The 13094-nt window shown below is 39.2% G+C and overlaps 1 protein-coding gene across 1 annotated transcript in view; it reads right to left on the bottom strand.

Annotated features, from left to right (window-relative positions):
• atp8b3 (ATPase phospholipid transporting 8B3) overlaps positions 1 to 13094 on the bottom strand; it is a 54845-nt gene that overhangs the window by 10888 nt on the left and 30863 nt on the right. Inside the window, exons 2-11 of the mRNA XM_028588490.1 lie at positions 6848 to 6951; positions 5002 to 5112; positions 4550 to 4639; positions 4244 to 4308; positions 3973 to 4064; positions 3693 to 3806; positions 2855 to 2953; positions 2147 to 2208; positions 1585 to 1657; positions 1213 to 1283 (exon numbers count right to left, since the gene is read on the bottom strand). Of these exons, the coding sequence (XP_028444291.1) occupies positions 1213 to 1283; positions 1585 to 1657; positions 2147 to 2208; positions 2855 to 2953; positions 3693 to 3806; positions 3973 to 4064; positions 4244 to 4268 (536 nt within the window). The 5' untranslated portion in view covers positions 4269 to 4308; positions 4550 to 4639; positions 5002 to 5112; positions 6848 to 6951. The remainder of the gene's footprint in view (positions 1 to 1212; positions 1284 to 1584; positions 1658 to 2146; positions 2209 to 2854; positions 2954 to 3692; positions 3807 to 3972; positions 4065 to 4243; positions 4309 to 4549; positions 4640 to 5001; positions 5113 to 6847; positions 6952 to 13094) is intronic.

The following is a 13094-nucleotide window of genomic DNA, read 5'->3' on the forward strand; positions in this document are numbered from 1 at the left end:
CAAAACATACACACTTCAGTCAAAACATATACACATATTTGTGAAAATGCTATTAGTTTTCATTTAACCAACACAGTCCTCAATGATCAGACACTTTTGCAGCCAGTTTCACACTGCTGTGATAAATAAAAAACACATTTGTAAAAAAAACTAATTTTAGGAAATAGCATGTGCTAGATTTTTGGCCAGACATTGTTATGTAAGGGATAATTTAGATGACAAAAAAAAATAGTGACAAACCCACAACATTCTTCATGATTAGTTTGAGATATAGGGAGAATCTACACAAATAGGCCTACTATAAACTTGACCAAGCACTGCACAACACTGAAGCTGCAGACTGAATATTTCAAGTATTTATTTCTTACCATAATCAGTTACAGTAATCAACCAACAATGAAATCAATGAAACAAATAAAATCTATAGACAAATAAAAATTACTGCATGAAGTACATACACTTTGACTCTCAAGAAAAAGTACTGTAAAAGCAACAAGAATACTGTAACTACTCATCATCTCTCCGTCTGGCTGGATCAGGCCATATAGCACACCTGAGTGCTGTGTTTTCAAATTAGCACGTGTGCTTCCACACCTGGTTGATGTGTTTATTCAATTCGTTCATTGGTGTGGTCATTGGCAATCCGGGGCTTTGTAATGACAAGGAAGTAACCTCACAATCCTTATCAGTGTCTAAGGTGTGAAAATGTGTGTAGAGTTTTGCATATCACTGTGTGTAATGTTTTGCAAAAAGGGTGAAGCAGACATTGTGTGTAATGTTGTGTAAATCTGTGGAGGTGTTTTGCTCATTGGAGTAGAATTTTGCAAATTGTGTGGACATTTTTATTTTAGTGTGTAAACAATCGTAAAAAATTGTAAAAGGTGACCAAGTTTTTGTAGTCAAGAACCCATGGCAACAGGAGTGTGAAGATCTTGGGCCTCTAAAATCAATATCACCTTTAAAATCGCATCTTAACACCTTTTTAAACTCTTTGTCCGTGCTATTACTTATACTATTCTTTACGTTTACATTCATAGGTTTTTTTATGTTGTAGAACCCAATTGTTTTTACTTGTTTTAATATACTACTGGTATAATTAACATAACGTTGATACATACAAACATGAATATGATTATTATTATATAATGAGTTAAATGAGTTTTTGAAATTTTCAACAGAATGAGGCATCAGAATGGGAGAACAGTTTCTTACCCGTCGATATCTGCTGTCTCCACATAACACAGACTGTGAGGTTCGGAGCTACACAGGAGGAGAAGGTCAGCCTGGGAGGAAAGAGAGAAAACAGCAAAATAAAAGAGAGAGGGCTAAGTAAAAGGTTACTGGGAATACAAATAGAGAAATAAATACTATTATATAAATACTATATACTATAATTGAGATTAAACCTTAAGCAGCTGCTATGCTGAAATTTTCCACTTTAATCAAATATGCTACCTATAGGGTAGCTCATAGGGCAGCAAGTAATTCATGCAATCTTATTCTACTTGCGAAGCAGTGATTACTGAGACACTTTGTTTTCTATATTGCTGTTACTTGCAATGTTTTATAAATTGAAAATCTCACAGGGATGACTTGGTCTTTGTGGATTCGCAGCACATCTCCCACACGCACATCCTTCCACTGTGCTCTGCTGAAACTGAGACCGATGAGTGGGCAAATGGGGGAAAATAATTATCAATGGCTTTCATATGCTGGAATTGTCTATGATTTAATTTGAATTATGATTATGATATCATTATGATGACCTAAATAATGTTCATGTTAACCAAAATGATATCTGTTGAAAAAACAAAACATTGGTCATTATTGCAGTTCTTAAGCCGTTACCACACTTGTGTGTACAAATTATTTGTTTAAGTCGTCTCTTAGTCCACAAGGGAAAGCATATCATTTGGAGTGTAACGGCCGTAGAAAACAGACTGAGGCCCAAGTATCTAGAGAAGATGTCATAAAGAGGTTGGCCATAGTTCATGTCTTCCAATAGGTGTGGAAAATGTTTTTGCCCTGCTCTAATGCACAAAGGGACCATCTAGAGATTCACTCATTCACACTTCATTAGAGCTTCATTAGAGGGCCGTTTGAAACTGGAAGTCCTGCGAGAATAATCCACTGTCTTTGTCCTTACCTCTGGGAGACGAGTACGTCACAAGGTTGGGAGTTAATCTTGGAGTCACTGTGTCTCCTGGCCTGGACCAGACATAGAGAGGAGGAGAGAGAGAGACGGACGCAAAAAGAGAATGAGAGAAGAGAAAGAGATAGACTGAGAAGCGTGACAGGGATGGAGGAAAAGAGTGATGGACAGGGAGCGTGTGAGAGGGAGTGAGGGTGGCCATGAAAGGTTGAACAGGAGAAAGGAGAAAGGAGAAAAGCCATTACGGGGCTCTACAGTGACACCAGCTGGGAGATTTACACCCACCACTAAATGATTAGTCAATAGAGAGGGGTCAAGCAAGCGTTTCACCCAGAGCTGTTAATGACCGTAACTCAGTGATGCACTTAACCAGAGAATTCTCCATGCAAAACATCACGCCTGCATTTAAAAGGAAAAGCTTTAATGATAGGAGAGAAAATTAATGCTACTGGGATGACTGGTTTTGTCAATGAGGAGAGGACAAGGAGTCAATGCGGACAATGAAGGAGAGAGAAGAGTGCGTACATTCTTAAGTGCAAGGTGTACAAATGCATGCTTGATGCCGGTCGTATATTTGTGTTTAAGATCATGCATTTGTGTGTGAGCAGGTGGATTCATAGCTGAGGCATATTCCCCCTCCCAGACTCCCCCAGGGTGAGAGAGATTGGGGGGAGACAACTATGGAGTGAATGGTGGTCTCACCATGTCGTTGGCAAGGTCTTTTATCCCTCTCACAGAGAGTATGATGAGCAGCGGGATGAAGGAGATGTACCAAGGTATGGCTGAGATGACCGGGACACACTGGAAACCACACACAGGCAAGGATACACACAGAAGGAAATGGAAGTCACACATACTGTATAAATCATACGCACACACAAAGTGCTTCCATAAGTGATAATAACTATGCTAAAAAAAAAAAAAAAACTTGAGTAAACAGTTTATTAGCTTTTGAAAAAGCTAATAAATTAGCGGTTACTGAAGATGATTTTTTGTTATTTAAAAGATTATTTTTGGGCTTTTTTAAATACATTTTTATTACACAGTACATATAGACTGGAAAGGGGGGAGAGAGGGGGGCGACACGGAGCAAATGGTCACAGGTAGGATTCCACACCAAACTGGAAGTATTTTTTATTTTATTTTTTTAAGAGTCAAAGCATTAGAGACAAAGCAGATCCTGCGTTCCAATATCCATACTAATATACTGTATAGTATGCCAGAAAAAGATTTAGTATGTCCCAAAACATAGTATGTAAAATGCAGTATCCCCCAAATACCAGGATGTTCTACTCCATCCAGTCGCATTTTGCAGTATGCAAGCCAGCATACTTTTCTGGCTATTCTGACCCACAATCCTTTGCACAGCATATATAAGCAAAAAGGGTCAAAGTTCAAGGCGCAAGGTTATGAAGAAGCAGTATGTCCCAATTGTATGCATACTGCATGCAACAGTACATTTGTAAGGGCAGCGGCAGTATGTACTAAAAGTAAAAATAAAAAGTATGAGATTTGAACTCAGCCAGAGTTTTCATCTGACCTGCAACACCATCATAAGGAGAAAGTAGAGATTCGCCACTCGCTGGAACTGTTCAAACAGTGTCAGCGGCAGGAAAGTCAGGGGGGAGTACTTGTGGCTGTGGACCGCATTGTCCTGGCAACAGACAGAGAGAGAGAGAGAGAGAGAGAGAGAGAGAGAGAGAGACAAGTACAAAGGAGACGTGTATTAGCACATTAACCTGTTCCACAATGCATCAGCATGCCAACAGGTGTTAGGTTACCGTGTGGGGGGGTAGAAAGCAAATGCATGACTGACTCACTGCGTACTGCCCCCAGCGGAAACACAGAAAGGATTTCTTCTGTTTTTGTTTGTGGTAGTGGCGGCTGTTTGCCCTCACCTCCCATGTGAGGCCTGTCAGAAACACGTAAGGTTGACTCTTAGCTCTCAGAGACCGTTTACACACAATGTTTAATGCATAATTTACATCAGCAGACAACAGACGGATGTGTGTTTGTTAATGTGTACTAATATGTGAGCGCATGTAGTGCACTGCTGTTAACCGTTAAGGATAGAGATCAAAAGAGACATACCAGATTCAACACTTTCCTTGGCCATAATGCAGAGGAGACTCAGACGTTTGCAGACCTGGGTTATGCTATACGAAGAAGACAACAGAGTAAAATGGCTGCATGTGTCCCTCGCAGTTAACAGCCTCAGTAACTCTTTACACTGCGTTCCCAAGGAACAACAAACAGAACGTTATAAATCACTGATGCTGATTTCAACAGACCCTCCTGCCAGTTGTAGCTCTACAAACCTTACCCATGCCTGATTAACTACTTGATTACATAAACAAAATGTTACTAAGGTTGTTTTCCATGTGATGAAATACCCACTCTTCTGGCTAAATCTCTGCTGGAATCTGGATGAGCAATCCTGCTGTAGAGAGAACCGAGGCTGCTCAGATCCAACCATCTGGATCTAACCTGCAAGGATTAACGTGGAGCTAAATCAGCACAAGAACTATAATTGATGACAGTCACGCTATATTTTACATGTTGCTAAGAAATTACAAATAAATAAACAGAGTAAAGTCTAAGAGGTGATTAAATGGCATATTACTATGAATGAATCCTGTTTGTAAAGCTGTTAATAGTATCTTTGTTGTTGAAATGAATCATAAGCAGCAGCACATAAATATCCCACAAAACTCACCTGCATTGTTGGCCAGTACTTTCCATGGACACTGTATAGCAACTGCAGCCATCAATCGCAAACTTACACTGACCATTCACATTCACGTGGTTGTTTTCATAACCATTCTGCAGCTGTTTTTCATAACACACACCTGTTTCATCCTTCCCCCCCTTTCCTCTGTAATGTATGCTCCAGGCCGCGCCTTCCTCTCGCTCCCAGGTGAAGGCTCCGGTAGCACCGACTGTCCTCCCTGTTCACCTTACTTGAGGAGAGGAAGAGAAATGGAGGAGGGGCATCAAGGCCACTGAAGTATAAGCATATAAAATCACTGTTTTCTTTATGTCATTCTCTGCAGCTATTACACTGTAAAAAATGTATATGTATTATCTACCACAAACTGACACGTGAATTTTTTCTAACTAACCTGAATAACTTCAGTGAACCCAGAAAGTCTTTGCAACAGTAAGGTAATGTTGCTTCAGTGAGAGTATTGGTTTACAGGAATGTGAAAGCAGTAAAACAACACCAAACTCCAGTTCTCATTCAATGTTTTTTTTTTTTTTGTCCTTTTCTCACAAAGTCTCTCACCATCCAAAATCCAAAAGGTTGGGCCCATATAAACATGGGTATAAATATAACGTGATGTATAAATATATGAATGTGTATATTGTATTGCATATATATTTTAATACCTTAGTATTTTATGCACCATAAAAAGGTATGTGTAAAGGCTTTAGACCACACCTACACATTATTGTAGGCACAGTTTAATTTGTGACTCAATTTTATACAATATTAGTAGGGGGTCCCAGCTCCATCTCTCTTTCAGCTAAGGGGTCCTCAGTCTAAACAAGTTGAAGACCCCTGGCTAGATGATGTTTGCTAAACTGTGACAGTGGTTGAATGGTTGTCTTTGGAATAAGCAAATGACCTGACCTACAATGTAATTAAAAGTGAGCTTCAAAAAACACTCACAAATGGTATTTTATACATAAGTGGCCTATAGGTCATGTTTGCAATTTAATTTGCTCTGTATGATAAAAAAAATTAAATAAAAAACACCACTAAGAATAAAGTGTGGCTTGGCCTCTCGTGATAAATTATATAGTTATATACTTTTATGTACTTTTTAAGTACTTGTACTAAAGAACATATAAGTCATTTTCACATGGCTGATTTTATTCAAACTAATCTTCATCTTTAGATTAAGGTCAAGCCATTATTTATGTAAGGACTGTAGTGAACATTTCTGTCTTCTTTGTGAATCTAATGCCACCTGGTGGAGGTAAGCACCCACTGCAGTTAAACCATCAGATGAAGGTGAAAAAAGGGTGACTTTGACAACAATGGAACCTCTGAACAAACGGCAGCTCAGTCAATGTATATGCTCGATGTCAGTTAAATGTACTATTTGTGGTTTCATATCTCTTTGTCTCATTTCTCTTCCCTATGTAAGTGAGGTTGTCCCCACGAATGCCACATATCAACACCTGAAGGTGTGTGTATCTTACTTCTTATATGTGTGTGTATGTGACTGCTTCTGCATATCTAGGGCGATCTGTGCTATCTATTTTTACAGCTGGGCTGTAAAAAATACTGTGCAGCAGAGTGGTTAAGGTGATGTGCCGATGATGTGGCATGAGTGCTCTTGGGCCTCCACGAACAATAACAGTCAATAGGCCAGGCTTTTTCCACCACAGTTTAACCGTTGCCCAAACCTCACAACCATAAGCACACAGGAGAATAGTCTCTTAGGACCTGTGGGTTCTTGTCAAAGTTCTATTCTGCAATCTGAAGAGAGAGAGGTGCAAGCTATATCAAAGATGTATGTATTACTCTACAAATTATAGTCAGCATTTGAAAATAATTAAAAGTGATAATAAAAACAAGCCAAACATTACATTAAGAATGAAATCTTAAAGCAAAAATCTGGAAGATAAATAAACCCTTTAAATAACAAGTTCACATTTACAAGTCTGTTGTAGAACAATACTCACATTTGTACAGTTGTCGCTCTAATTGTTCATCCTGGCAGTAAAGCGATCCCTTCCGAACGCGATTCAAATGTAAGACATCAGGGACCAAATCCATAGTCTTCATTCTGTGCAAAAAATACATTCTAAAGTTATATGAGGCTTCAGCAGTCCGATCAAGTGGGTATCCTCCAACACGGACTGTAGATTTTGTCCCCCTATCGCTTCCTTTGGAATCAAATTAGGAAGGGATCTCTTCATAGCCGGTATGGACAGGGACAGGATTACAGATATCAACACGTTATTATTAATGTACATATGGATATGTAAGTAATATTTTGAGAAAGACTTGAACAAATATGAACTTATCCTTCACATAAATGTGTATGTTATATCTGTATTGCTAAAAAGGAAATTAATATAAGCTATATGTTAGGCAGCGCAGATCTATGGTAGGACAATGCAAAGATACTCTTTGTTTAACCCTGCTAGAGGTAGTAATATTACAAGTGATAATCGTACATTACTCACGCCACTTTACGGGCTAGCTGTCAAGATTACTAACACTTCTTGTTTATTTCTACACGTTTTACATTCTAGGAACTGACCGATTGATGCAGCATCAGCAGCCAGTGAGAACAACACAGGATGAGATGACAAGTTTAACTTCCTCATGTTGTGTTCATTACAACATGGAAATATAATCAAACTGCTAAACCTGAAATGACTTAAAGACCGCAATGTCATCTGCAGTAACCAACAAGTAACTAAGCATTAACAGGCACAGCGAATTGTCTCTTCTAACTGCATCATAGTTATCACTTTATACAAACTCGACAATGAAAACCACAGTTTGCAAGACCCACCCCATAACAGACACATTATCTCTCTGCAATTTATCACACAGTTAAAAATACATGCCAGGTTTCCACACAGTTTGTTCTCATCTTAGGCTGTATCTCTCAGGATCACAGCAATGCATGACCCTCAGACCACCGATGACTTCACTACAGTGGGTGTGGAGAGGCCGTGGGCTGTGGGAAGCTTCTAAATGCTCCTATTTCTCAGGGGCCTACTACTGTAGAGGTTTTAAAGTGGCATTGTGCAAATGTCACACTGCAGTTGACTATGAGGAGGTGATACCCTCAACTCAACTTCCTGTAGAAAGTGGTTAACTGCTCAGCCGTGAGTTAAGGAGCAGGAATCAGGCCAGCAGACCCCGACAACTCGCACAAATAACACTCTCAAAAGGGTTGTAAAATAAATATGGTTTGACATGACATACAAACAGATGTGAAATAGGTTAAGATGAAGCCAAAGCAAAGCAGTAGTATTTCCTTTGAAGTGGAGTTTCAATTTACAGCTGCTTGAATGAAAGTAGAACATGGTGGGGTTTAGTAGGGAGTGTGTGTGTGTTTGTTTGTGAGGAGTGGGGGTGACATAACATCAAAGTTTAAAAGGAACAAACTGATTAGACTAACCCCCAATGAGTCACCTCATCATTGGTGACTTTACATCTGTTCGGTAAAGTGTGTGGGTGCACCGAGACACGTCAGTAATGATAAAACTGTGGTTTAAATATCTGAGACACACTCACTATTTCTAACTGTACTGTTGGAAGCAAAGCCTATCAAATCAACAACAACAGTGTTCCCTTTTATCTTTGCTTTGTCTACATAACAGCTCAGATATGATCATTCATTGTTGACATATTAATCATTAAATGTAGGATGCCAAGGATAAGGATAAGTTTGGTGATATTATTTTTAGCAAGTCCCAAGAAAAGGGAAAAGAAAACCAACAACGAACTGATCCTCATAACAACTATTGCCTGTGTAACTAACACTTAACATTGCTTATTTCTTTGTGCCATAGATCTCCATTGTTGTCCAAAAACATATCAATGAGTCACACCGCTGCAATGGCTGACATATTTCTTCATTCATTACAATAAAGATGGGCAGTGTAGTTTATTTTGAGTTGATCCCAAATACACCTATATCTTGGCTGAACTAAGGTAACATCCTGTACACACAGTATATGTAGATATCCTTTCCTCTTCCATAGGCCATTCAATCAACTTAAGAATCAGCTTAGGCGAACATATTTCTCTTAGGGGCATGTGTCTCAGTCTATCTCACCTAAAGCAGGTAAATGACTATTGACTTGTATCAGTAAACAGGGTCAGTACAAATAAGACTTAAACATTCCTTAACATTTTGCCAAGGAAACTCTACAACCATTACAAAAAAACATTAATACTAATCAACATAACATATCAAACTCAATATGATCACCTCATACTTGGTACAACACATGACATGATTAATGACATCAGCCCGAGTGAAATGCAAAGGCACGCTTGGTTGGCTCTCCCTTTAACTCCTGGAAAGCATGTTGAGTATTGAAACTGAAGACTAAATCAACTACAAGGGCACTTGGAGAGCGCAGACCTCCACCAATGCATGCCCTATGTTTCAATGTTAACATTACTTCTTAGTGATGGCAAATGTAGCATAATGCTAAAACACAAACAAACTCGGAATAGTAAGTGCTTGCAATCGTACAGATTAAGATGAACTATTGGCTAAACAAACAGCACCAAATGTGTGTTAATCAACAGCGGAGTAGTCCTCATGTTGTGTCTTCCTGTTTAATTAGTGTTTACTAAAACTACAGTGCACACCTGTACAAAAGGAAATTAAGTTGGAACAATAGATTTGTGATCCGTTTTAAAGATTGATGTCGTCCATATGAACAAATGGGCTGAGTGCTACAGGCAGGGTGGGGAAGTAAGTATTGAAACTAATGAGAAAGTATTAAACTAATGCATTGTTGGATTTGGGCTTTTCATGGGATTTGTCGACGATAGGAAAAATATTTACATCCAGCCATAACCTTTAACAAAGGCTCGCAAGAAAGACCCCCTTACATCTATATTTTGGGTTACAAGCTAAAGTAAAAGCAGCAAGGTGTTAATCTCCCATACGAGAGGAATGTAAATCAGACGGGCTTTAATCAGCTGTGTTGACTAAACCGGTCACTGCATTGTTATAAAACCTATAGGACATAAACTGCCCGAGATAAATCATCCAGAGATATCATCTGCAACATGCAGTCAGGATGTGGGTGTTGACACACTATGAGAAAGTAGCAGTGGTAAAAATTACGCAGGCATACCTTGATATACCCCAATGCTTTCTGAGCATGTTTATTTGAACAATGACAATGAGTCATCCTCAAAAGTAACAAATTGAGTCAGTACTGTGTAGTACAGTCAATCAAAGCTGAATAACTTTAAATATCTCAGCTGCATTAATGAATTAACTCCAAGCTGGATCATTTGACATTTATACTGGATGGCATAACTGTCATAAATAAACCTTCTTGTTTCTGGTTAAAATGTGCCCTTTCTGTGACCATGTTTATGTTTACTTCTCATCGAAGCCATCAGACTAATCAGCAGGAATCAATACAATCCGATGTGACTACTTCTTTAAAAATCTGGAGACTAACTTTTACTGAAAGACTAACCTGACTATTGGAACTTGGCTGACTGTGGCATCTGTGGTTACAGTGAGTCAGAAAGAAAAATCTGCTGGAGTTTTCTAAAAGCACAGAGCTGATAGCTCAGGAGACAGCTGGACAGTCCCCACACTCAACAAACCCCAGTAACATCTTCTGCACAAACCGCAGAAGAACGATCTTGTACAATGTACTGTAGTGTGGTTTTCCATTTTGGAGGCATTGTTCAGTGTGGTTGTGCTGTTCAGTGGTCTTCACCACTTGGGGGGGAGAAGTTGTTTTCTTGCCTGACTGTCTCTCTTTAAAACGACAGGAGCTTAAAAGAGGAGATGGCAAGGATGGAAGAGGGGGGATCTTTTTCTTGCATTGACCCGAATTTGCTAAAGTCTTGAAAGTTGGGCAGGTTTGCATCTGATATTTCCATCAATACGAAACACTTCGTTTAGAGTGAACAAATGCTATTTATTTAGGTGCATGTTAAACAATTATTAGAGAAGAGTCTTTGGCGATTAGACCCCATTGTGACGCAGTATATTTAGGGGGTAGTGATGCAGTAATTAGTTTAGTTTAGTACATTTCCATAGTTGTTGCCCGACATCCGGCATGTGAGCTTGTGTAACGGGTACCGGCTTGGTGCTTGTTAGCAGGTTATTGAGATAGTCCTGTAACAGCAGGAAAAAGTACACAGAAAGAAGTGAGACAGGACGTGTTGTTCTTTCTCCATTCAACTGGATTATATTTTTCAGTTCAGTTCAATTTTATTTATATAGCCCGTTTAAAAACAACCTCAGTTGACCAAAGTGCTTAACATGCTCCAAAAGCAACGAGACAATAAACACAAACAAAGCACAATGTACAATACCAAATAACTGACAGTAGAAAAAGAATAAGGTCAATAAGGTCAAGATATCAAAGCTCAACTTGAATTGAAAGCCAATGAATAATAGTGGGTTTTAAGCATGGACTTGAACGTTTCAATGGTCCGAGCTGTTCTTACATGAATAGGTAAACTATTCCAGAGGTTTGGATCAGCCACTGAAAACCTATTCCAGAGGTTTGGATCAGCCACTGAAAAGGCTCGGTCACCTTTGGTTCTTAACCTGGATCTGGGCACATCGAGGAGCATCTGATTGGATGACCTCAGTGCTTTGACAGGCGTGTGGACATGTAAGAGCTCCGATAAGTAAGAAGGCGACAACCCATTTAAGATCTTAAAAACAATTAAAACAATTTTAAATTCAATCCTGAAACAAACAGGAAGCCAGTGGAGCGTGGCCAAAACCAGTGTAATATGGTCACGCTTTTTAGTCCCGGTTAAAAGTTGAGCTGCTGCGTTCTGGACTAACTGTAACCGACGAAGGGATGACTGATCCAATCCAACATACAGTGAGTTACAGTAGTCTAAACGGGACGTAATAAATGCATGTATGACTCTTTCAAAGTCTTTGCGTAGCAGGTAAGGCTTGACCTTAGCCAAAAGTCTCAGCTGGAAGAAGCTAGTTTTAACAACAGAACTAATCTGTTTGTCAAGTTTAAAAGCACTGTCAAAAATCACTCCCAGATTTCTGGTAAAAGGACAAATTTGGGAGCCTAAAGTACCGAGAGTATCTAAACAGGCACTGAAATGTTCGTCCAAACACAACAACTTTGGTCTTATTGTCATTAAGACAGAGAAAATTCTGATCCAACCATATTTTGAGATCACTCAAGCAGTTTAACAACGGCTGGATAGTGTCCTTCTCATTGTTTCTTATAGGCAAATAGATTTGTACATCATCTGCAAAACTATGGAAAGAAATGTTGTGTTTTTTTAAAATGGACCCTAAGGGCAGCATGTACAGAGAAAATAGCATGGGTCCCAAAATGGAACCTTGGGGGACCCCACAGGAAAGAGGGGCAGCTGATGAAGAGCAGTTACCAATGTGGACAGCAAAACTCCTATCTGTCAAGTAGGATTCAAACCATTTTAAGGCAAATGCCCGTAATGCCAACACTTTGTTTGAGGCGGGATAAAAGGATAGAGTGGTTGACAGTGTCAAAGACCGCAGTCAAATCTAAAAGCACTAAAACAGCGGAGTTTCCTGAGTCAACCGCTAAGAAAAGTTCGTTGTAGACTCTTAGAAGGGCAGTTTCAGTACTGTGATGTGGCGTAAAACCAGACTGGAACTTTTTCACATTAATACTCTTCTTTCTGTTGTATTATTTTTTGCATAAATGCACTGGTCAAAACCAGACATAGCTCTTAACAAGAAAATGTAGCGGGACATAGACCAATTTACATCTGTTACATAACTATAAAATATACTTGTTCCTCAATGACATACAAATAAAACTTTTCTATACAAAACATATCATATACACTCACCTAAAGGATTATTAGGAACACTTGTTAAATTTCTTGTTAATGCAGTTATCTAATCAACCAATCACATGGCAGCTGCTTCAATGCATTTAGGGGTGTGGTCCTGATCAAGACAATCTCCCGAACTGAACAAACTGAATGTCAGAATGGGAAAGAAAGATGATCTAAGCAACTTTGAGCGTGGCATGGTTGTTGGTGCCAGACGGGCTGATCTGAGTATTTCACAATCTGCTCAGTTACTGGGATTTTCACACACAACCATTTCTAGAGTTTACAAAGAATGGTCTGAAAAAGGAAAAACATCCAGTATGCAGTAGTCCTGTGGCCGAAAATGCCTTGTTGATGCTAGAGGTCAGAGGAGAATGGGCAGAGTGATTCAAGCTG

This window comes from Perca flavescens, chromosome 9 (genome assembly GCF_004354835.1).
Source record: "Perca flavescens isolate YP-PL-M2 chromosome 9, PFLA_1.0, whole genome shotgun sequence".
In the NCBI taxonomy this organism is placed as follows: Eukaryota; Metazoa; Chordata; class Actinopteri; order Perciformes; family Percidae; genus Perca; species Perca flavescens.